This window comes from Eleutherodactylus coqui, chromosome 12 (genome assembly GCF_035609145.1).
Source record: "Eleutherodactylus coqui strain aEleCoq1 chromosome 12, aEleCoq1.hap1, whole genome shotgun sequence".
In the NCBI taxonomy this organism is placed as follows: domain Eukaryota; kingdom Metazoa; phylum Chordata; class Amphibia; order Anura; family Eleutherodactylidae; genus Eleutherodactylus; species Eleutherodactylus coqui.
Window position 1 is genome coordinate 127976860 of NC_089848.1, and position 25384 is coordinate 128002243.

A 25384-nucleotide genomic window follows, 5' to 3' on the forward strand; every position below is an offset into this window, starting at 1 on the left:
CAAGGGTAAAAGACATGGTTTATACCTGGTGCCCAAGGGTAACAGAGAGTGTTTATACCTGGTGCCCAAGGGTAACAGAGTGTTTATACCCAGTGCCCAAGGATAACAGAGGGTTTATACCTGGTGCTCAAGGGTAAAAGAGAGGGTTTATAGCTGGTGCCCATGGGTAAAAGAGAGGGTTTATACCTGGTGCCCAAGGGTAACAGAGAGGGTTTATACCTGGTGGTCAAGGGTAACAGAGAGGGTTTATACCTGGTGGTCAAGGGTAACAGAGAGGGTTTATACCTGGTGGTCAAGGGTAACAGAGAGGGTTTATACCTGGTGCCCAAGGGTAAAAGAGAGGGTTTATACCTGGTGCCCAAGGGTAAAAGAGAGGGTTTATACCTGGTGGTCAAGGGTAACAGAGAGGGTTTATACCTGGTGCCCTAGGGTTAAAGCGATGGTTTATACCTGGTGCCCAAGGGTAACAGAGAGGGTTTATACCTGGTGCCCAAGGGTAACAGAGAGGGTTTATACCTGGTGCCCAAGGGTACCAGAGAGTGTTTATACCTGGTGCCCAAGGGTAACAGAGGGTTTATACCTGGTGCCCAATGGTAAAAGAGGGTTTATACCTGGTGCCCAAGGGTAACAGAGGGTTTATACCCAGTGCCCAAGGATAACAGAGGGTTTATACCTGGTGGTCAAGGGTAAAAGAGAGGGTTTATAGCTGGTGCCCATGGGTAAAAGAGAGGGTTTATACCTGGTGCCCAAGGGTAACAGAGTGTTTATACCTGGTGCCCAAGGGTAAAAGAGAGGGTTTATACCTGGTGCCCAAGGGTAACAGAGAGGGTTTATACCTGGTGGTCAAGGGTAACAGAGAGGGTTTATACCTGGTGGTCAAGGGTAACAGAGAGGGTTTATACCTGGTGCCCAAGGGTAACAGAGAGGGTTTATACCTGGTGCCCAAGGGTAACAGAGAGGGTTTATACCTGGTGCCCAAGGGTAACAGAGAGGGTTTATACCTGGTGCCCAAGGGTAACAGAGAGGGTTTATACCTGGTGCCCAAGGGTAAAAGAGAGGGTTTATACCTGGTGGTCAAGGGTAAAAGAGAGGGTTTATACCTGGTGGTCAAGGGTAACAGAGAGGGTTTATACCTGGTGCCCAAGGGTAACAGAGAGGGTTTATACATGGTGCCCAAGGGTACCAGAGAGTGTTTATACCTGGTGCCCAAGGGTAACAGAGAGGGTTTATACATGGTGCCCAAGGGTAACAGAGAGGGTTTATACCTGGTGCCCAAGGGTAAAAGAGATGGTTTATACCTGGTGCCCAAGGGTACCAGAGAGTGTTTATACCTGGTGCCCAAGGGTAAAAGAGAGGGTTTATACCTGGTGCCCAAGGGTAACAGAGAGGGTTTATACCTGGTGGTCAAGGGTAACAGAGAGGGTTTATACCTGGTGGTCAAGGGTAACAGAGAGGGTTTATACCTGGTGCCCAAGGGTAACAGAGAGGGTTTATACCTGGTGCCCAAGGGTAACAGAGAGGGTTTATACCTGGTGCCCAAGGGTAACAGAGAGGGTTTATACCTGGTGCCCAAGGGTAACAGAGAGGGTTTATACCTGGTGCCCAAGGGTAAAAGAGAGGGTTTATACCTGGTGGTCAAGGGTAAAAGAGAGGGTTTATACCTGGTGGTCAAGGGTAACAGAGAGGGTTTATACCTGGTGCCCAAGGGTAACAGAGAGGGTTTATACATGGTGCCCAAGGGTACCAGAGAGTGTTTATACCTGGTGCCCAAGGGTAACAGAGAGGGTTTATACATGGTGCCCAAGGGTAACAGAGAGGGTTTATACCTGGTGCCCAAGGGTAAAAGAGATGGTTTATACCTGGTGCCCAAGGGTACCAGAGAGTGTTTATACCTGGTGCCCAAGGGTAACAGAGAGGGTTTATACATGGTGCCCAAGGGTAACAGAGAGGGTTTATACCTGGTGCCCAAGGGTAAAAGAGATGGTTTATACCTGGTGCCCAAGGGTACCAGAGAGTGTTTATACCTGGTGCCCAAGGGTAACAGAGAGGGTTTATACATGGTGCCCAAGGGTAACAGAGAGGGTTTATACCTGGTGCCCAAGGGTAAAAGAGATGGTTTATACCTGGTGCCCAAGGGTAACAGAGAGGGTTTATACCTGGTGCCCAAGGGTAACAGAGAGGGTTTATACCTGGTGCCCAAGGGTAACAGAGAGGGTTTATACCTGGTGCCCAAGGGTAAAAGAGAGGGTTTATACCTGGTGGTCAAGGGTAAAAGAGAGGGTTTATACCTGGTGGTCAAGGGTAACAGAGAGGGTTTATACCTGGTGCCCAAGGGTAACAGAGAGTGTTTATACCTGGTGCCCAAGGGTAACAGAGAGGGTTTATACATGGTGCCCAAGGGTACCAGAGAGTGTTTATACCTGGTGCCCAAGGGTACCAGAGAGTGTTTATACCTGGTGCCCAAGGGTAACAGAGAGGGTTTATACATGGTGCCCAAGGGTAACAGAGAGGGTTTATACCTGGTGCCCAAGGGTAAAAGAGATGGTTTATACCTGGTGCCCAAGGGTAAGAGAGAGGGTTTATACATGGTGCCCAAGGGTAAAAGAGAGGGTTTATAGCTGGTGCCCAAGGGTAAAAGAGAAGGTTTATAACTAGTTGTCAAGGGTAAGAGAGAGGGTTTATACCTGGTAGTCAAGGGTAAGAGAGAGGGTTTATACCTGGTGGTCAAGGGTAAGAGAGAGGGTTTATACCTGGTGGTCAAGGGTAAGAGAGAGGGTTTATACCTGGTGGTCAAGAGTAAGAAAGAGGGTTTATACCTGGTGGTCAAGGGTAAGAGAGAGGGTTTATACCTGGTGGTCAAGGGTAAGAGAGAGGGTTTATACCTGGTGCCCAAGGGTAATAGAGAGGGTTTATACCTGGTGCCCAAGGGTAATAGAGAGGGTTTATACCTGGTGGTCAAGGGTAGAAGAAAGGGTTTATACCCACTGGTCAAGGGTAGAAGAATGGGTTTATACCTGGTGCCCAAGGGTAAGAGAGAGGGTTTATACATGGTGCCCAAGGGTAAAAGAGAGGGTTTATAGCTGGTGCCCAAGGGTAAAAGAGAAGGTTTATAACTAGTTGTCAAGGGTAAGAGAGAGGGTTTATACCTGGTAGTCAAGGGTAAGAGAGAGGGTTTATACCTGGTGGTCAAGGGTAAGAGAGAGGGTTTATACCTGGTGGTCAAGGGTAAGAGAGAGGGTTTATACCTGGTGGTCAAGAGTAAGAAAGAGGGTTTATACCTGGTGGTCAAGGATAAAAGAGAGGGTTTATACCTGGTGCCCAAGGGTAATAGAGAGGGTTTATACCTGGTGCCCAAGGGTAATAGAGAGGGTTTATACCTGGTGCCCAAGGGTAATAGAGAGGGTTTATACCTGGTGCCCAAGGGTAACAGAGAGGGTTTATACCTGGTGCCCAAGGGTAACAGAGAGGGTTTATAGCTGGTGCCCAAGGGTAACAGAGAGGGTTTATACCCAGTGCTCAAGGATAGAGGAAAGGGTTTATACCCAGTGGTCAAGGATAAAAGAAAGGGTTTATACCCGGTGGTCAAGGGTAGAAGAAAGGGTTTATACCCACTGGTCAAGGGTAGAAGAATGGGTTTATACCGGATGGTCAAGGGTAAAAGAAAGGGTTTATACCCAGTGGTCAGGGGTAGAAGAAAGGATTTATACTCAGTGGTCAGGGGTAGAAGGGAGGGTTTATATTAGGTTGCCTAGGGTAGAATTAGAGAGATTACTATTTAATTACCTGACCGTGTCCTGAGGATGACGAGAAGCTAAATGTTACGTTTCTCACCGATGTGGATTCTCAGCCACAGTTGGTTTGGCACTGGCTAGACTGAGATGGGTGTCTATGGAATCTCCCTTTTCTTAATCTTTAAGTCTTGCAAGGAGGTATAGACTTTGATTGTTGAATTCCCGGTCTCCAGAATAGTCAACGGTTGATGTCAGGAGCTCTGATGAAGTAGTAGTGTAGTCAGGAACAGAGCCAAATGTTATTGGCAAGAGAGAGCCATAAGGATGTAACCGGCTACAAAATGAGATGGAAGCTTTGTCAGAAATGGACACTAGGGTCACAGCCAAAAGTAGAACAATGGGTGCCAGGCGATGTATCAAAAGGCAAGGTCGAAACAATATCCAGGAACCCACCGCCACCGTGCAGACAGAGAAAAGCCACTGTCCGAGTCTGCAGGGCCACGGCAGAGGACAGGAACTATTGTGGGAGCAGAGGAGGCGTCCGGATACTAGGCACAAACTTTGATGCAGGACCCTGGTGAGGTGAGTAAGAGATTAGGCAGTAACACTGATGTCTGTGAGGCTCTGAGCAAACCCACAGTTCACACTAGGAACATAGAGTGATCTGCCCTGTTATTAAAGGGGTTTTTCTAGTTACAGAATAGCGGCCGAATGTCTGATTGCTGTGAGTTTGGCCTCCTGCACCCTGCAGAGCTGCATTCCCCATGCAGAATCCGGCTATGGTAGCAGCGGCGTCCGTGTGTACCTGCTCTACCGGCTTCTTTTCTGTACTGCGGATGGACCCATTGGTTTGCCGTCGCGCATGCACAGTATAGACTACTTTTATTTTCACATGTTTTTCTTTTCCTGCGCCATCGCCAACGACACAGAATCCGCAACATGTCCGCAGTGTTTATTGCGGACAGGCCATGGATCGGGCGGCTTCTATTAACTTCAATGTAAGCCGTCCATGTGGAATCTGTGTAAAAATTGAGCATGCTGCGATTCTTCCTCCGCTTGCGGAAACCGTAATTGGTTTCTGCAAGTGTGGGGGAAGAATCGATTTCCCATAGCATGCTATAGGCACTATTTGCTGCAGGTCCGCGTTATATCCGCCTGTGGGCAGGAGGCCTTTGACTGTTGGGACTACCAGCAATCCCGAGTCTGGCACACCTGAGTGCTCCATGTGGCAGTCTGTAGGTTTTGATCACCTCTCCATTCACTTCTGCGGGACACGATGCACTTGTCAATCTCCCTCCATCTCATAGTAGTGAAAGGAGCTGCTGTTCTGTATCTGCACTGCTGCTCCACTCACATGGGGCATTCAGGTGTGCTAGTCTTTGGATTGCTGGGGGTCCCGGAGATTAGACATTCAACCCGTGTTCTATGAATAGGGAATAAATGTCTTTAGTGATGAAGCCCCTGTAAGGAAAACGTCAGGCCCCCCAAGTAAAGGCCCATTTACACGAGACGAATGCCTGACAATCGTCCCCACACATAGTCACTGCGGTGCTGCTGCACAAGAGCGAGTATCGTTGGTTCACAGTGGGGTGGCAGGAGGAGATTTCTCTCCTCGCTCTCCCCTGCCCCTCTCCATTCACTTAACATAGCGGCTGTTCAGTACTAGACGGCTGCTATTTCACTGAACACTCATCGTTCAGCTCATCGTCTATGCTGCAGAAACGATGGGCCATGAGCTGAGCGATGAGCGTCGAGTGTAAATGGCAGCCGTCCAGTACTGAACAGCTGCTATGTTAAGTAAGTGGAGAAGGGGGGGGGGGGGGGAGCGAGGAGAGAAATCTCCTGCAGCCGCCCCGCTGTGAGCCAATGATACCCGCTCTTCTGCAGCAGTACGGGAGTCAGTATGTGCGGGGACGAGGGACGGGCATCGTTTGCCCGACATTTGTCCCGTGTAAATGGGCCTTTACTCTGCTTAGATGTCTTATTATCCGGATAATATAGTATATAATAAAGTATATTTAAACTTTTTACTATTTATAATTAGACTCTTATGTTGAAACAATTAAACAATTCTGTATCAAAGTATACAAATATAGATATTTTTTAATGCAAGTTGAAATGGGTCATTTTTGTTTTATGAGCACTTTGTACAGATTTTATGGTCTAACCTCTTAGTGACTGTTGAGAGTCCTGATGGGGTAACTACACATCGTTTCTAATGTACTCGGTATGAGCTTTAATTATTTAATATTTTGTCACAAGCTCTGGATGTCCCCATTGAGTATGAATTATTTCTAGATAGCGTGCAACATTAACTTCAGCTTCTATAATCAAGTTTAAGCCCTTCTGCAGTATGAAAATATGCTCATAGTCCATATAACATTGTGTGTGCAGATATAATCTATTTTATATAGGTTTTTATAGTTGGATCATATCTATCTATCGATCGATCTATGCATCTCATATCTTTCTGTCTGTCTGCCCCATGTCTGTCTGTCTGTCTGCCCCATGTCTGTCTGTCTGCCCCATGTCTGTCTGTCTGTCTGCCCCACGTCTGTCTGCGCCCCACGTCTGTCTGTCTGCGCCCCACGTCTGTCTGTCTGCGCCCCACGTCTGTCTGTCTGCGCCCCACGTCTGTCTGTCTGCGCCCCACGTCTGTCTGTCTGCCCCACGTCTGTCTGTCTGCCCCACGTCTGTCTGTCTGTCTGCCCCACGTCTGTCTGTCTGTCTGCCCCACGTCTGTCTGTCTGCCCCACGTCTGTCTGTCTGCCCCACGTCTGTCTGTCTGTCTGCCCCACGTCTGTCTGTCTGCGCCCCACGTCTGTCTGTCTGCGCCCCACGTCTGTCTGTCTGCGCCCCACGTCTGTCTGTCTGCGCCCCACGTCTGTCTGTCTGCGCCCCACGTCTGTCTGTCTGCGCCCCACGTCTGTCTGCGCCCCACGTCTGTCTGTCTGCGCCCCACGTCTGTCTGTCTGCGCCCCACGTCTGTCTGCGCCCCACGTCTGTCTGCGCCCCACGTCTGTCTGCGCCCCACGTCTGTCTGCGCCCCACGTCTGTCTGTCTGCGCCCCACGTCTGTCTGTCTGCGCCCCACGTCTGTCTGTCTGCGCCCCACGTCTGTCTGTCTGCGCCCCACGTCTGTCTGTCTGCGCCCCACGTCTGTCTGTCTGCGCCCCACGTCTGTCTGTCTGCGCCCCACGTCTGTCTGTCTGCGCCCCACGTCTGTCTGTCTGCGCCCCACGTCTGTCTGTCTGCGCCCCACGTCTGTCTGTCTGCGCCCCACGTCTGTCTGTCTGCGCCCCACACGTCTGTCTGTCTGCCTGCCCCCCACGTCTGTCTGTCTGCCTGCCCCCCACGTCTGTCTGTCTGCCTGCCCGCCACGTCTGTCTGTCTGCCTGCCCGCCACGTCTGTCTGTCTGCCTGCCCGCCACGTCTGTCTGTCTGTCTGCCCCCCACGTCTGTCTGTCTGTCTGCCCCCCACGTCTGTCTGTCTGCCCCCCACGTCTGTCTGTCTGCCCCCCACGTCTGTCTGTCTGCCCCCCACGTCTGTCTGTCTGCCCCCCACGTCTGTCTGTCTGCCCCCCACGTCTGTCTGTCTGCCCCCCACGTCTGTCCGTCTGCCCCACGTCTGTCCGTCTGTCTGTCTGCCCGCCCCACGTCTGTCCGTCTGTCTGCCCGCCCCACGTCTGTCCGTCTGTCTGCCCGCCCCACGTCTGTCCGTCTGTCTGTCTGCCCCACGTCTGTCTGTCTGCCCCACGTCTGTCTGTCTGCCCCACGTCTGTCTGTCTGCCCCACGTCTGTCTGTCTGCCCCACGTCTGTCTGCCCCACGTCTGTCTGTCTGCCCCACGTCTGTCTGTCTGCCCCACGTCTGTCTGTCTGCCCCACGTCTGTCTGTCTGCCCCACGTCTGTCTGTCTGCCCCACGTCTGTCTGTCTGCCCCACGTCTGTCTGTCTGCCCCACGTCTGTCTGTCTGCCCCACGTCTGTCTGTCTGCCCCACGTCTGTCTGTCTGCCTGTCTGTCTGCCCCACGTCTGTCTGCCTGTCTGTCTGCCCCACGTCTGTCTGTCTGTCTGCCCCACGTCTGTCTGTCTGTCTGTCTGCCCCACGTCTGTCTGTCTGTCTGTCTGCCCCACGTCTGTCTGTCTGTCTGTCTGCCCCACGTCTGTCTGTCTGTCTGTCTGCCCCACGTCTGTCTGTCTGTCTGTCTGCCCCACGTCTGTCTGTCTGTCTGTCTGCCCCACGTCTGTCTGTCTGTCTGTCTGCCCCACGTCTGTCTGTCTGTCTGTCTGCCCCACGTCTGTCTGTCTGTCTGTCTGCCCCACGTCTGTCCGTCTGTCTGTCTGCCCCACGTCTGTCCGTCTGTCTGTCTGCCCCACGTCTGTCCGTCTGTCTGTCTGCCCCACGTCTGTCTGTCTGCCCCACGTCTGTCCGTCTCATGTCAGACAAATCTGATCAGTTTCTACGATGAAGTAAGCTCTAAGCTGGACCAGGGAGAATCTATTGATCTCGTATATCTGGACTTCTCTAAAGCCTTTGACACCGTGCCACATAATAGGCTGATATACAAAATGAGGCAGCTCGGATTGGGTGAAAACGTGTGTAAGTGGGTAAAAAATTGGCTCAATGATAGAAAGCAGAGGGTGGTAATAAATGGTTCGTACTCTGATTGGACCACAGTCGCTAGCGGGGTGCCACAGGGTTCAGTATTAGGCCCCACTCTGTTCAACATATTTATTAATGACCTGATAGAGGGGCTGCACAGCAAAATATCAATATTTGCAGATGACACAAAATTATACAATATAATTAATGCAACGGAGGACAATGTGTGGCTACAAACGGACCTGGATAAGCTGGGGGCTTGGGCAGAAAAATGGCAAATGAAGTTCAATGTTGAAAAATGTAAGACTATGCACATGGGCAGGAGGAACGGATGTCACAAATATTCACTTAATGGGGTACCGCTGGGGAAAAGTGATATGGAAAAGGATCTAGGGGTATTAGTGGATAATAGACTAAACTGGAGTAACCAATGCCAGTCAGCTGCTGCAAAGGCAAATAAAGTCTTGGGGTGCATTAAAAGAGGTATAGGGGCGAAGGACGAGAACATTATCCTTCCATTATATAAGGCACTTGTCAGGCCTCACATGGAATACTGTCCTGTCTGTCTGTCTGCCCCCCACGTCTGTCTGTGACCCACGTCTGTCTGTCTGTCTGTGACCCACGTCTGTCTGTCTGTCTGTGACCCACGTCTGTCTGTCTGTCTGTGACCCACGTCTGTCTGTCTGTCTGTCTGTGACCCACGTCTGTCTGTCTGTCTGTGACCCACGTCTGTCTGTCTGTCTGTCTGTGACCCACGTCTGTCTGTCTGTCTGTCTGTCTGTGACCCACGTCTGTCTGTCTGTCTGTCTGTGACCCACGTCTGTCTGTCTGTCTGTCTGTGACCCACGTCTGTCTGTCTGTCTGTCTGTGACCCACGTCTGTCTGTCTGTCTGTGACCCACGTCTGTCTGTCTGTCTGTGACCCACGTCTGTCTGTCTGTCTGTCTGTGACCCACGTCTGTCTGTCTGTCTGTCTGTGACCCATGTCTGTCTGTCTGTGACCCACGTCTGTCTGTCTGTCTGTCTGTGACCCACGTCTGTCTGTCTGTCTGTCTGTGACCCACGTCTGTCTGTCTGTCTGTCTGTGACCCACGTCTGTCTGTCTGTCTGTCTGTGACCCACGTCTGTCTGTGACCCACGTCTGTCTGTCTGTCTGTCTGTGACCCACGTCTGTCTGTCTGTGCCCCACGTCTGTCTGTCTGTGCCCCACGTCTGTCTGTCTGTGCCCCACGTCTGTCTGCCCCACGTCTGTGTGCCCCACGTCTGTCTGCCCCACGTCTGTCTGCCCCACGTCTGTCTGCCCCACGTCTGTCTGCCCCACGTCTGTCTGTCTGTCTGTCTGCCCCACGTCTGTCTGTCTGTGCCCCACGTCTGTCTGTCTGTCTGTGCCCCACGTCTGTCTGTCTGTGCCCCACGTCTGTCTGTCTGTGCCCCACGTCTGTCTCATATCTCTCGTGTTTTTGCACTCTTTATTGTGGAGTGTTTGCTTATTGGTAAGAAACACAACTGATACAATCAGAGATCACTTGATACAATCTTCACATCCAAAAAGCAATCTCCGATGTTGGCAGTAAATCTCCGTGTTTTCCTTCGTGTTTATGTACTTCGCCTCTTTCATTTTCCAGTTGTTTGTACCATTTTCGGCTGTAGCTTGCTTATGTTGAGGGACGCCAGATCACATGTTCCGCCGGCCTGCTGTGCGGTGCATAAAAAGCTTTGTGATGTCAAAATCCCCGGCTCAGTGGGAGCTGGGAATTATTAATTGGCAACACATCGTTTATGGAAAATTAGGTCATTTTACTCTTATTTGAAAATGAAATGCTTCTACGCATCGAGAGAAACCCCCAAATTGTCATTGCATGTCTTCGCGATTCAAAAATAAATCCCCAAAGGCGACTAAGGTGGCGAGATCTATAATCCCGGACTCCAGTATCGGTCTGTGACATGGGCCTCCTGCTCTTTGTGTTACCGCTCAGACAGGTTCTGTTTGCCTCTTAAAGTAACGCATCTGTTTTTTGACCTGTTTTTACAGCAGATCAGGATCTGGCAGACAATGGTCGCAGTCTGGCCGTGAAGGTCGCCTCCCCCAGAGGAAGCCTGTCTCCACGGTGAGTATTCTTCCCGCAGAATCACACATCCGAAATGAACAAACCTCTTGTCGTAGGCCGAGATTTTGTTGACATTTGGAGAATAATAAAGACAGCCTGTGGACGTGGAGAAATGGCTGCCGGTATTCTCCGAGGGGCAGGAGGTTGCTTTTGTATGATATTAAAACATGTGCTGAAAGGCTGTGCAGATTCCTCCAGGGACACTTGGGGGCGTCACTTGCCCCAAGAGCATGCAGAGACGCTTCTTAAAGATTGCTGCTCATCTTTATTAGCACCTCATTATGCCACCGTTGACACCCATCATTTTTACCTTCTACCATCTCATCTGAGCTTGGCATTGCTTGCGTACCTACCTCTAGGGGGTCACTATGCAAAATAATATCGCCAGTAGTCCATAATGGACTATATACGTTGTTGTCATCTAATAATATGGTAGGAGGAGGAGGCATCTATGCCGAATGCCAAACTGCTAGTTCTTGTTGGATTGGCCATCCTGTGTTGTCTTCAAAGGGAAGGTTCAGCTTGACAGCTAATTGTTTTTCTTGTTCCAGTGCATCCAAAACAAATATGAAGCCTCATTGCTGAGTCTTAATTAAAAATCTCCTATTGTTTTTGTCTACAGCTTCTATGCAAAACAATGCGTCTCCATAGTAACAGACTACAAACAAACCCGGTGTAGTCTGATCCTGCAGTCATATTCCCTTCTTTATTCACTGCTTTTTAAAGGGGTGTTACGTCAACTGGGACTCCCACTGATCCCGAATGAGGGACCCATGACCCCCGTATTTCACAGTTCACTATTTATTCTTCCATCTCTGTTGTCTAGTGGGAAATGGGCCGTTAGTCACACGTGTGCAGCAGGGGCTCCATTCCTCTCGATGGCAGGGGCATATAGCCGAGCGTTCTGCTTGGCTATCTCTGTCTGCCCCATTGAAATGAATGGAGAGGTGGGACACATACATTCAGAAAGAAGGTCACTGAGAACCATCATTGTTAGTAATTCATATCTCGGAAACTTGGGCGGAGGAAGATGGCAAACTGTCATTCTCTTCATTGGTAGACTTACTGTGTAACATATTTTTCCTAACACTGTAATCCCAATACACGTACCCCCCCCAAAAAAAAAAAAAAAAATTCTAAATTTTGTTTGGAAGCTGAGTCATTCTAGAGAAAAGGGTATATGTGTATACAGTTTATTCAGCTTCCCCCCCCCCCCCCCCCTGGAGTGGCCCAGCTCCAAAACAAATTTTTGAAATTTTTCTTCTAATTTTACTTTATCTGTTAGGAAAAATCAGTTACAAATCTACATCTTTTTACAAACAGAATGACACGAGGCACATCAGTAGTCTCTGAGATATGAGTTATCATAAAATGGTGGCTCGCAGTGACTTTTGGAATATTGCAATCCCCCCCACATATTTCTCTTGGGGTGGGGCAACCATAAAAGCCTTGCAGATTGTGCAGGAACGTGTCTTTTATAAGGGTTTCCGTCAAATTGTGCTACTCCAGAACACGTCTGAGGTAATGTGTGAGGCTTTTAACCGAGTAATTGGCGTCCTTTAACTAACTGAGCAGCACTTAAAGCCAATAATTTGTTATTTTGTCATGGAGAACTACATGCGAAGAGCGGCGAGCCTAATCCTTGTCTGTAGCATCCATCTTGCAGAGCCAATAAAGGTAATGGAAAGAGGGATGAGCAGCGTGCTGGCTCAGCACAAGATGACCTCGCATAAACATCTCCATCCATTGATAGGTCTGCCACATTAGTGCTAAGTAAACATCCCGTCACTTGGAGGACATCAGTCACCGGGCTCTGGACCGTCCCACTCTAGTGGTAGGAAGGTCCGCGGATTAGTACACCGCATCCATTCACCACTGGATGACCGAATGTATTCATTTAGGTAGCACCAACATATTGTGTAGCGCTGTACAGAGATTCCCATCATGAACATGGCCCACCCCCCATTGGGGCTCACAATCCCCCTCCTATGGCTACTGAGGAGAACCGATGCAAGTAGCGGCTTTCACTGGATCCGGTCTGTCCTAGGATTACATGATTTCATTTATATCGTTGGCATCTTTCCAGACCTGCAGGAATCGCTTGATCGCTGGGTCTCCCCCTACCAAACCAATCCCACCAAGTGATCTGTCAAACACCTGTCCAAATTTATGTCTGTTACTGTGGAGTAGTTTATACAAGTACGCACCATATACTAACTTTCTGGACCATGAGAGTTGCGAGTCGGATTCCTTCTTAGCTACCCCCTTACTTTGACATGCATGACGTCCCCTACGTCATCCACAAGTCGCTTGTCATCTCTGTAGACTGATAGCAGCGCATGCGCCGGGTAAACTGCTGGGAACTGCTGCATGTGCAGTTTTTGTATTTTGTACCAAATTTCCTGTTCGCGTGTGCCGCGTCCGAAGATGATGAGGGACTTGTTAGGGACATAATCCGAGTCAGTCTAAGGAAGGCGGCTGGCTTTGTACGAGTTCAGCTGGCAGCTCTCACAGTCCGGATACACCCACCAAGTGTTGGTAGCTAATTAGTGTGTGACATAGGACTTGCATGCCTCTGATAAGGTTAAGGTAAAGTCCCTCGGTGCGAGCACAGAGTCGTGACTGACTCCCAGGGTGATGCCACATCATGATCTCTTGGCAGACTGTTTTTGTGGGGTGGTTTGCCATTGCCTTCCCCAGTCATCTTTTACCCCCCACCCCACTGACCCCAGCAAGCTGGGTACTCATATTCCGGACCTCAGAAGGGTGGAAGGCTGAGTGAACCTTGAGCCGGCTACCTGATGGTTGACTCGGCCTTCCATCCTTCCGAGGTCCGTAAAATGAGTACCCAGCTTGTAGAAGTACCACACTGTATGTATATTCGCTGCGAACAGTCCGGTGGGCACATCCGGGACATGAAAGCTGCCAATTGATTTCATACTTAGAATCTGCGCAGATGCCATTTTTTTGCAGGCTACCATAGCGCATGCACTGCTACCAATCTCAAGAGACGACAAGCTTCTTATGGATGACATAGGGAACGTCATGCATGTCAAAGGATGGGGACAGCTCAGAAGGAGTCCGACTCGCAGCTCTCATGGTCTGGATACGCCCACCGGACACTAGAGAGCTAATTAGCATATGGCACAGAGTTGTGTCAACTGCTTTACCAGATGTCTATAGGACTACTCTGCAGTAATAGGTCTAAAGGTCTGGAAATCTGGTGACGGGTTCACTTTAAGGCGGGTTGTTGTGGGGAGATAAGGGAAGTACATAATTGGATATTATTTAATGTATTAATTGGCTGTTTTGTAGCTCTTGTGTAGAAGCTGCTCTGTAGGTCCTGTGTGTTTCCTTCCCCCCAGGTAATTAATCAACTAAATAGGTTTAGGAGATGGGGGCAGGAATTCCCTGGCTCAGAAACTAAGTGAACTCTATTCAGCAACTTGAGCTTGTTCCCTGTGGCTCCCAATTCTCTCCCCTTAGAAGCGCTCGTCCATCATGGTCCTGGCAATTCATTTGAGGGCCTCCGATTCCTGGTAGCAGCAGACTTGCCATCATAAGTCAGGTTGACTGGCCGTCCCAGCGAGAATACGCTTGCATTTGTTTTTCAATATGGGTTTCTCCTGTGAAGTCGCCGGCTGACAGCTGAAAGACTGATCACAGCTCTTTAATCCTGTGTACATTTTTTAGGGAAATTGTATCTCGCGATGACGGCCCATTACGAGGAGCGGCTGAGAGTCACCTGTTCTCTGCAGCGGGGTGTTTGCAATGGAAATCCTGTATTTTGCCTATAAAACTATGTAAATATTAGAGCAATTACCAGCCCTACATGCGGGAGGACTAACGGCCGGCATTCTTTACAGCAATTAGAAGTTACATCTGCAGAGGATGGAAAGGCAACCCTATTAGAGGCGCGCTAACATTAAAACTAGCAAATACTGGATGGGAAATGGGTATTAGATAGATATAAGATGGGTATGAGATGTATATGGGATAGAGAGATATTAGATAGAGATGAGATAAATAGTTGGATAGATATGGGATGGAAGAGAGAGCGATATGGGATAAATATTAGATGCATAGCTGATAGAGATGAGGGAGGATAGATGGGTGGGTAGATGGATATGGGAGAGAGAGATATTAAAGACGAGGGAGATGGATGGATGGATAGATCAATATGCGAGAGAGCGATAAGGAATGAATATATATGGAATAGATGGATGTTTGATGTATAGAGATGGGATAGATAGAGAGATGCGATAAATAGATGGATGGATATGGGATAAATATGGGATGGATAGATATTAGATAGAGAGATAGATAATTAGATGGATTGATATGAGATACAAGTTAGATAACGTGATTCGTGGCCTTTATGGGAATGGTTGTTTTAGTTATGGCGGACACATCCCCTCAATCACTTGTTATACATAAATGTTCAGGGTTACAAAGGAGACAAACTGTTTTCTCAAAGTTTTTATATGTTTCAGGAGTTTGCAAAAAGTTGTGCAAATTGGAGCAGCCGCCACCTCGCCAGACGTGTCTGTGTTTAATAAACAATTGTATTCCCCATAATATAACAATTCTGAATCCTCTTTCCTCGACCAGTGTGCCGTTCCTCTCTTATTCCTACTGGAAGTTTATGAATAAATTGATACATAGGTTCCAGTGAAGGGACGCCTCCCTTTGGGAATGGGAATGATAACATCCCTTTGTCTATTACACATAAATGTCTAGGAGGAATAACAGAGGAACAGCACAACAAAGAGATCGGAGAACATGTTGCAGAATTCTTATTTAATGGGAAATACATTTAGTGTTTACCAAGGCCGCCTGCACACGGCGTCCGCCTCCAGATTCCGCAGCAAGTGCTTACATGCTGCATTCAGTCCATATCCCCCCAGTCATACGGACAGCGGCAGCCAGTGACAGGCTTAATAAGTTATTTATTGCAAATGCCTTTTCAGAATACACAGGTATCGTACAAGAAAAGGAGTGAGTGTGACCTGTACCCGTGTAACCCCCTGTGACTAACGATCATCCCATGACCATTGCTGTATCTTGTTGTTAAAGGGGTTGTCCAGTTGTAAACTATTCATCATCCGTCTATAGTTAAAGCCATCGATAGTAGATCAGAGGGGGTCTGCTGCCCAGGACACCTGCCAACCCGCTGTTTGCTGGGCTGGGGCACTCATGTACTATAATTCTGCAGTGGTCAGGCTTGGTATTACAGACAATATTCTTATTGAGGTGAATGGGAACTGTACATGTAATACCAAATCTGGCCACTGCAGTGGGAATGGAACTGTCTGTTTCCTGCAGAAATCAGCTCAGCGCTTGAGCACACCGACCCAGTACACAGCTGATCAAAAGGGATCTCTGATGGCAGACCTCCACTGATCTACTATAGACAGTTTATCCTATGGATAGGCTATCAATGGTCTACAACTGGGCAACCCCTTTAATCCTAGAGTTGTATGTGATGCTTTTCCACAAAATTGTGATCTAAATGTTTTTTCGCAGCAGGTCCCCTCTGAACAGCCTCTCAACCCGCTATGAACCATCTGCGATTGGCAATTCAGAGAGCGCCCCCTTGGCGATTACCAATATAGAGCAGCTTCTGGAGAGACAGTGGAGCGAAGGACAGCAGTTCCTGCAGGAACAAGGGGCAACTAGTGACAGTAAGTAGCACCTCCTGCACCACCAACCCTTCGTGTTGTCAGAGACTCATCTGATTTGGCTGGTAGACCAGTTACAATCATTACAAGTACGTCTCATGGCCATGAAATCTATGAGCAGCATCTATTCAGTGGGCTATGATGGGAGGGGGTCCGTATGTCACTTATGGGGACATTTACAGGTATTTCTGAGGTTCCTGGTTATTTTCGTGCATTGGCGGCATTCCAGGAAGTGTCTTATAGTCATACATCACACTGATCTGTGGCTTCCTTGTATCTGTTGGTAAGTACCTTCTAAGGCAAAGACCCCTAAATTAGGAAGCTTCTTCTATATTCCTATATATAGATGTACTTATAGGGTTGTCCAGGGCTTTCAGAAACTCCCGTTTCATGTTGAGTTGGAGCAGCCACTTCCAACAAGACATTGGCCAATGTTATGACCCTCCACTGTCTGTAGCGGCATGTCGGCTCACTATAATAAGCCAGACCCTCTTTGTATCACGGCCGATGCAGAACCCCTTTAAAACCAGATAGTGATATGTTTTTCTTTTTTTTCTCGTATTGTAGATATTTTTCATTTAGTCTGTATATGTCTATGGAGGCGGCTATCTTGCCTAAGCTGCAGTTAACGTCATTTAGAGATACGCTTTACAGCGGCTTCAGCAGGTACAATGGACTGGAGCTGACCCACTGACCTTTCATGGGAGAGTGCTGTGGGCATTTTTGTGACTTGTGCAAGGAGAGGGAAGAGGTGAGCTGTGACCCTCAGCTATTGTGAATGATAGACCCTGTGTTACCTATATATATAGGTGTTACCTTTCATTATAATCCGGCCTGTGATGATAATGAGAGGATTGCTGAGAAGTGGAGATGATGGCGCTTTTTTCTTTTTCTTTGGGCTGCTAAAATTATTTTTGCTGGTTTTTTTTGTGACCTAGAGGACTATTTTTTGATTACTTTTTCACAGAATTTCTTTTCCTTTTTTTCGCTCTATTAGGGGTAATGTGTGCCGCTTCCTCCACTGTCTACGTAGGGATCATAGAGCGCTATGCAGCCTGCGAAAGAGAAGGCAGAAGTCATTCTAAAGTGCTTTGCCTTCTCCTCGGGGCTGCGGCTGTCTGACTGCTCTCGCTAGGTTGCAGGAACGGGAGCTTTAAACCCGCACTCTATTCTTACTATTGGCTGGGATTAAAGTCCAGGACCCAGCACTATATATTCACGGTGCTCGGTCCTTGACACGTGCTAAGCCGGCTTTTTACCTTCCGTTGATGATTTATCACCTGTGGAAGCTGCATTTGGCTGCAGACTTTATTGCAGAGGCCGCCTCGGGGCTGTAGCATTACATGGCAGCCACTTAGTGCTTGGACAGGCCCGGTCCATCATGGCAGCTTCTAGAGGACAGCCCTGGGCAGCGGAGCGCCCACATTGATGTCTGTATGTCCCTATACAACCCTTGTGACCCCAATGGCCGGGCAGGAGCTGCATTTCCTTCTCTCTGTTTAGGGTTTCTAGTTCTTCTTTACATGATATTTCCACTAAATTAGTGGGAAAACCCGAAACTTGATCTTTTGGTTGTATTCCGGGATGGGAGGACCAGCGGCTAACGTGGATGTCCTCATTCTTATATGTGATATTAATGGTATCCTTACAAAAATGCTAATTGCAAGGAAATGCATGCAGGGATAATCCTTTAAACATGATAGCTGGAGGACAGGTTTACCCACGTTGCCCTGCATCTCATTTGGCCGCACTAAGAGCCCCTTTGTAAGGGCTTAAAAAGAGAGGGGGGAGTGGAGCGAAATCCTTGGGAAATGACCAGATGTGACTATTCCTGATCCAGATTTATCTTCTGGAATAGAGGTCAAGCAAACAAAGAAAACTTTATTGTACGCTGTCCGAATTTCTACAGACAAGCTGTGGAGCAGCAGAACCATTTTAAGCCATAGACATCCTCCTTTTATCCAATTGCGGGGGCTTCTAAAGCAGAGCCCCTTCCTGGGAGGACGCAGAGGAATCAGTAAGCGGGGTCCGTCCGGTAATCCCATCAGTATTGTGTTTCCTCTATCGGGAGTGAAAGCTCCAGAATACAATCCTCCCAAAGGTATCGCATCGCGGAGGGAAGGCTCCTTCTGTAAAACTACATTTAATTTACCAAAAAGGAAAAACCCGAGTCGGTTGGGCTGCGGGAAGGAACACATTTGTGCATACATTACGCAGAACAATGGCGTTGGGTTAAACTCGCAGCCAGCGTCTCCTGAAGCCAAAGCTCAGGTTACGTTTTGCTTGTCGGCGTTTATCGGAGTGAAGGTGACGTTTGCCAGTGCAGATTTCACTCATGTGGCGCCACGAGGGCCTGCCGGGAAAATCTGCTCCCTCCAATTTCATCAAAGAGCAGGAAATTTCTGGTCCAGGAATCTCGGCGGTCAGAATCTGATTATACGTGACCCTTCTCCTGCCTAGACATCGTGCTGGGCAAAGCGGAGAAGAAAAGCTTCCCAGTCTAGGAAACCTGCGCCGTAATGGACGCCGCGCTCCGCCTGCCTGATGTGGATTTATGGGACCGATTTGTAGATTTGTATGTTTTACTTACTGATGATGATGATGATGATGATTAACTCTTTACTGTCCAGCCTATGTCACCTTCCAAAAGGCCACTCCAGTGATTGTTTTTTTAATTCATTCATTATGTAGCTATTCCCCCAGTATATATAAGTCGTCTAGGGTCAACTTTCTATCTGAAACTACTGGCCTCCTTCTCCTCGGATGGTCATGTGATCTTAATTCTAACCAGCTCAGATCTACTTGGGGTTATGATGTCTGATACTAGTCAATTTCTCAGTCTGTTTGATACTGTTATATGGCACCTACCACAGAAACTGCCTAGTGGGGAATATTGCAGTTATTGATGATGATCACACAGTTGTAATAGAGGAAAGCACAGCTCATCATCCTGACTGTATACTTACGGGTTGTAACTTATTTAGGTAAATATAGAAGGTAATGATAATTAAACTGTCCCCTCAGCAGACAGAAATGGTACAGGCTCCAGCTAATGCTGTGCTGATGCATCATGTGATTGATGTGAAATTGAAAGTTAGCCTCAAGTTGGTGGCTAAGTTTCAGACAGGGGGCTGTACTGCATGGAAGTGGCTGCAATACACATAGGAGACCTCCAGAGTGTGACAGGCAATTGCGTAAGGAGGACAGGGATGGAAAAATGTGTTGTTTTTTTTTTTGCCAGAGTGGCCCTTTAAACCTATAGTCACAAGCTCGACAACTTTATAGTGTCTATGTTGCAGTTAAGATACAAAGCTTTCATTGAATAGGCAGCTGTATTGTAATGGAATATATAGCGTATGTGATAACTTCTGTAAGCATGTGCGTACACAGTGCAAACGCGCACACATGCGAAAGATAGGACGTGTGCACTAGGGCTGGAACATTGACACAAAAATATCGATAGTATCGACTATCGCTGAACAAACTATCGATTATTGTAAAATATCGTTGGAAAACTATCCATATTTCAATATATTGGCATTTTTTAAATGCTGTATAAAAATAAACCAGGTCCGGGTTAATAAAGCAACAATCAATAAAAAACATGATAGTTTTCTTTTAAAACTTTAAACTGTTGAATTTATTATTAACTTCTAACTATTAATAACTAGAGATGAGCGAACGTGCTCGGCCACGCCCCTTTTTCGCCCGAATACCGCGATTTCCGAGTACTTCCGTACTCAGGCGAAAAAATTCGGGGGGCGCCGTAGCGGCACGGGGGGTAGCAGTGGGGAGGGGGGGAGAGAGGGAGAGAGAGAGGGCTCCCCCCTGTTCCCCGCTGCTACCCCCCCCCGCACCGCCACGCCTCTCCCCGCCCCCCGGCGCCCCCCGACTCTTTTCACCCGAGTACTGAAGTACTCGAAAATGGCGGTACTCGAGTGCGTAAGTACTCGAAACGAGCACGTTCGCTCATCTCTATTAATAACAGAAAAATAGATTAAAGTTACAAATGAAAATAAACAATTACAAATGAAACATATAATTATAATCAGGTCTATGAGAAGAAGTCTTTTATCATCGGCCCCAATAATCGTTATCTAATGAGCCAAGAAATATTAATTTGCTGGCCTGCTCTCCCTTCACATGACCGGGACTGCAGAAAGATGATTGGAGGTAAACCCACTAAACAAGGTCCTGCCAGCTACAAGGAGGCCAGAAGCTGCTGGACCTGGCGGATGTGAGCGTGATCTCTGTGTTTGTGGGGCTGCCTGCCCTGCATTTTTTCAAGTTCAGGGACCAACGGTCTCCATGGCAACCTGTAAACAATGCAGGGCCTGGTAACACGAACGCAGAACCCCAAATGCAATTGTAATTGTGTTAGATGGGTCTCCTATCTTTTCTATGGGCACTGCGGTCGCGTTAGACGCTGAACGCACTTCATGTGGCGTCTCCTTTTCTGGACGCGACCTTCGTGCGTTCAGCGCAGCCCTCCATCTTTCATTTAGAAGGCATTGCCCACAGTCATCGCCTTAGACACGAGCGTTCAGAACCTGCGTCTAACGCCATGAACAAACGCATGTGGCGGAGGGGCAGAAGACCCCACTATTCTGAGAGTCGTTTTGCCTGGAGCAAACCTTATTGGTGACAAAGAGTCACCTCACACTTTCCAAAAGTTTCTAGAACTTGTTTATAAGTTCATTAGTGCCGCGAGCAAAACTACATCCTGTACAACACAAGGGAAAGAAAGAAGATCTGGTCACCGGACTGCGAGACACGCTTCTTTACAAAAATCGATATTCTATCGCCTTAAGCTATCGATGTTACTGATATATCGAACATGACAATATCGATGAAAAGTATCGCCAAGCATTAGCCATATATCGGTTTTCGATGTCCCAACCTTAGTGTGCACCGCATAGGTCCGTGCTGCGCGTCAATATACCCCGTAAGAAGTCCCCTTGTCACTGAACGCTGTGACAGCACTGTCACAGTGTTAAGTAATGATGGCACTCCCTGCGGGAAGTAAAGAATCCCCTGTTCTCCCATTGCTTTCAATGGGGCCGCCACTCCCTTAGAAAGCAATGGGCTGCAGGCAACCCCCCACCGCAGTGATTTTTGGGGAAGGACTTTAAATATAAGCCCTTCCTAAAAATCATCCCTAGCGTGTATAAAATGTTTTTAGATAGATAGATATAGTCACCTCTGTGCAGCTGTCGGGGCTCAGGCGTGTCTAGCCGCTTGTCTCCCTGCACTGCTCTGAAGCTCTTTGAGCAGGTGGGGATTTAAAATCCCCGCCTTCTGAAAGGACGGAGTCTGATTGGATGAGCGCTCAGCCAATCACAGACAGCACTCAGCCATTTATTGAATGACAGCTGAGCACTTCCTGTGATTGGTCACAGCGCTCAGCCAATCACAGGCAGCGGCATGGGTAGTATCTGGTATTGCAGCTACAATGACGTGACTGTGGCTAAACTGCGCTGCCACGCACAACCTGTGGACTGGTGTGGCGCTGTTTTTGGAAGAAGCATTCTCTCGTACATCATGTGACAACTGCAGCAGCTTCCTGGTTCTGAAGCGCCGGGGACCGGAGCAGCTTTGTTGGACTTTGGGGAACCTGACCAGTGATTATTCTGTGGTTTATCTTCGGCCTTCCCAACCTTTGGCAACTTTTTTGTGAGAGTTGGGAAACCCGTTTTAAATCGGCCGCAAAAACATTGATGGGTTAAACCCCCATGGCAGCGCCTCCTAGAACGGGTGCGTGCTAACGTCTTGCTTTGGTCCTAGTTTTAGGTATGCTGAAGTCTCTGCACCAGCTGCAAGTAGAGAACCGGCGACTGGAGGAACAGATCAAGAACCTCACTGCCAAGAAGGAGCGTCTGCAGCTTCTGAACGCTCAGCTGTCGGTTCCCTTCCCATCTATCACTTCCAACCACAGCACATCTCCTCAGGTGCAGCCATATTCGCTGCAGAATGGTAAGACCATTGTGTCCAGGACCCCCTGGGCATTAATACCCCCATGGGAATTGCTCCTAGAGTTGGTTTAGCTCACATTACTAAAGAAAGGCAAATCAATATCTACATCTTTGTTAGGCATGCGCCAGTGGAAAAATGGAGATGACCCTGAGGCTCCAACCCCCATTTTTTCTGCTTGACTAGAAAGTCTTGCCGCCTTCTTGGCTCTGTTCACATTGGCATCATGGCTTCCATTGCGATACGATCCATAACTATTATGACTGATCCGTTACAAACTACTATAAAGTGTATAATGGCTTAACCAGTGGTAACACAAGATGGGACTGCCACACCGCTGCTCTTCACAGTGACTCCACTGCCCCGTAGTCGCAGCTTTCGCATCGTTTGTGTGGTATGCTAATTCATTTCGAGCAGTCTTATGGGTTGTTCTCTCGCCGGCCTGGTTTGGGTCTCCCCTCTTCCATCCCTACAAATCACATCCTTTTACTAGTGATTGACATCACATACTTGCCCCGCATGCGCAGTGACGTGCCTTGCTGTGGTCATCGGGCTTGCTGCGCCTTATTCTCTGTGGCTTCCCATGGAGTAAAGCGGAGTTCCTAGATCCAGACTGGAGCAGGGAACATGATTGCGCTTGCGCCGCTTCCAAAATTTCAGCGCTAGTGTAATATGTGGAGACGGCCGGGTCAGTGAGAAAGCTGTCAGACTACTCGAAACTAATTAAAAACTGCGCATGCCACGCGAAAACAGCGATTACGGGGTAGTGGAGTCACCATAAAGAGCAGAGGGGGTTTGGTTACTCTCAGTGCTTCATTTTGTGTTACGGTTGGGTTTTGATGATACTTTCAGGTGACAGACTTCCTTTAACCCTTGAAAACCCCACAGTAAAGAATAAGATGCCGCATTCTCTGCATCCAATGGAAGGGTGGGATAAGGAGACTTTGTGGGCGCTTTTTATTTTATGCTTTTAGGACTCTAACGAACCTCAAAGTGCAGGTGGTCGCTGCTGTACGTGTAATTATTAGTGATGTCGGCCAGCTCTGCACCATGAAGCAACGGCAGCCGACTCCGATCACTGAGGGCTCATTCACTCTAGGGCTCATGTTGCCCAGATGCTTGCAGGCTGATAAGGGGAAGGAGTCTTGACTGTCCGTGCAGCAGCAGTGAACGAGTTATCACTCACAGGAGCAGTGCCCCTGCCTTCACATGGCTCTTTGAGGTTAGCTAGGGTCATAAAAGCATTAATTAGAAACAAATGCCAATTAGGAAGATGGAGCAATACCTCTGCGCCACCTATTGGATGGCAGCATTCCTGCAAATCAAATGTCCTACCTTTTATACAGGTCTTTGAAACAATGATTGGGAATTGAAAACCAAGCCAGAATCCATACACAGACAGCTGTTTCGGGGCTTTTATTCCTTAATCAGTGTGCAGTAGGAGTCTGGCTTGGCTAGTGAGAGGTCTATGCCGGGAGGGTTATCATCACTCTTTAAGGAGAACACCTAGAAGGTGAGTGAGGAGACTTATAAGGCCATACATGCTCCTTTGGGAAATGACTCTACACCCCCAATTCTGCAACCGGTATCTTTACAGCCGTCGTGAAACTGCAACTGGCATCCGATATTGGAGTTTGCTATTATGTGTGCTTTGGGTAGTAGGTAGGTATATAAAATAGCTGAATGTCTATGGGGTTCTATGACATTGTGCTAGAGATGACAGTTGTGTCTTGAGCAGCTTCTTCATCAGCCACCCAGGAATCTGCATGCAAAAATATCCTCAGGCTGGATCTCAGGTTGTGGGCTTCCATGCTGATTCCCGGGCCGACTTATGACCACTCTGCTCTATTGCCATCTCGTAAGGGAATGCCAGAAAACCCCTCTGAGGTCCCAGTAAGACTTTTGTGGTAAGGGAGCTGCAATGAGTGTTTCTTCATGTAATCGTCGTCTGTGTTTCACTCCGCAGTATCGAGCACAGACGCGCTGAGCATCAGTAAAAGCCCTCACTTTGGAAACTTCCAGACAGAGAGCGCTCATCCAGCCGCCCATCAGGTACGTCAGCGGTTACCACTGCCAAAGGGATAGGGCCGTCGGTAAGACAGCCGGGAAGCTCCCAGTAAATAGTGAGGGGATATTGTAGAGGCCTGGGAGAGCCGGTGTTATTGTGGCATGGTAGATGCCGGCACCGGGCGGTGTTGTGTATTCTGAGCAGGCCCCGTCAGTGTAAAGGTCAGGTACTTCACGAAGCGCCGTCACCATGGATGGATGGGCGTAGACTTTTCTGAATACCACTGTGAATGGGTTCTGCATAATGTATACGTTTAATTCTCCCTTTATGACATGGCGGTAAGACAGATTGGAGGGGTTTGTGTTCACCATCAGAGAGAAGACTTCAGTCATTTAGAATTTTCTATATTTTATTTTTAACCCTTCTAAGGAACTCGCATCCAGCGGGCAAAGCACCAGCAGTTCTTCCTCACTTTCCACTCCACCCCCTGATGGTCAGAGTCCAGCACAACAAGTCCAAGGGGTTCAGAGAATCAATGGTGTCACCATGGGAACACTAACAAGTGGCATTCAGTCAGTCACGCCAGCTCTTCCTGCCGTGCCGGGAGTGGGTGCAATAATTGGAGCTCTTCCAGCAAACCAGCTGGCGATTAATGGCATTGTTGGGGCTTTGAACGGAGTGATTCAGACTCCTGCTACATTACCCCAAACTACTGCTCTTACTCACGGGACAATATTACCGAACGTTACACACCCAATCTCTTCTACTTTAACAAACAGGTAAGGCCAGACTGTCTGTCTGTCTGACTCTGATCTCTCTCTCATATCTGTCTATCTATCTATCTATCTCATATCTGTCTATCTATCTATCTCATATCTGTCTATCTATCTATCTATCTCATATCTATCTCTCTATCTATCTCATATCTATCTCATATCTATCTATCTATCTCATATCTATCTCTCTGTCTATCTCATATCTATCTATCTCATATCTATCTATCTCATATCTATCTATCTATCTCATATCCATCTATCTATCTCATATCCATCTATCTATCTCATATCCATCTATCTATCTCATATCCATCTATCTATCTATCTCATATCCATCTATCTATCTCATATCCATCTATCTATCTCATATCCATCTATCTATCTCATATCCATCTATCTATCTCATATCCATCTATCTATCTCATATCCATCTATCTATCTCATATCCATCTATCTATCTATCTCATATCCATCTATCTATCTATCTCATATCCATCTATCTATCTAT

General features: G+C 48.0%; 1 protein-coding gene across 10 annotated transcripts in view; it reads left to right on the forward strand.

The window, feature by feature from the left end:
- Positions 1-25384, forward strand: part of MLLT10 (MLLT10 histone lysine methyltransferase DOT1L cofactor) — a 280838-nt gene that overhangs the window by 240731 nt on the left and 14723 nt on the right. For 6 of the 10 annotated variants that reach the window (XR_010787421.1, XM_066585480.1, XM_066585484.1 and 3 more), the window contains 5 exons: positions 10366-10441; positions 15968-16125; positions 21907-22095; positions 24059-24144; positions 24530-24879. Coding sequence is in view for 9 of the 10 variants with exons in the window: in XM_066585480.1 (XP_066441577.1) it covers positions 10366-10441; positions 15968-16125; positions 21907-22095; positions 24059-24144; positions 24530-24879 (859 nt within the window). In the remaining variant the exon portion in view is untranslated. The remainder of the gene's footprint in view (positions 1-10365; positions 10442-15967; positions 16126-21906; positions 22096-24058; positions 24145-24529; positions 24880-25384) is intronic. The other 4 variants (XM_066585481.1, XM_066585486.1, XM_066585482.1 and 1 more) reach the window with 3 other exon arrangements.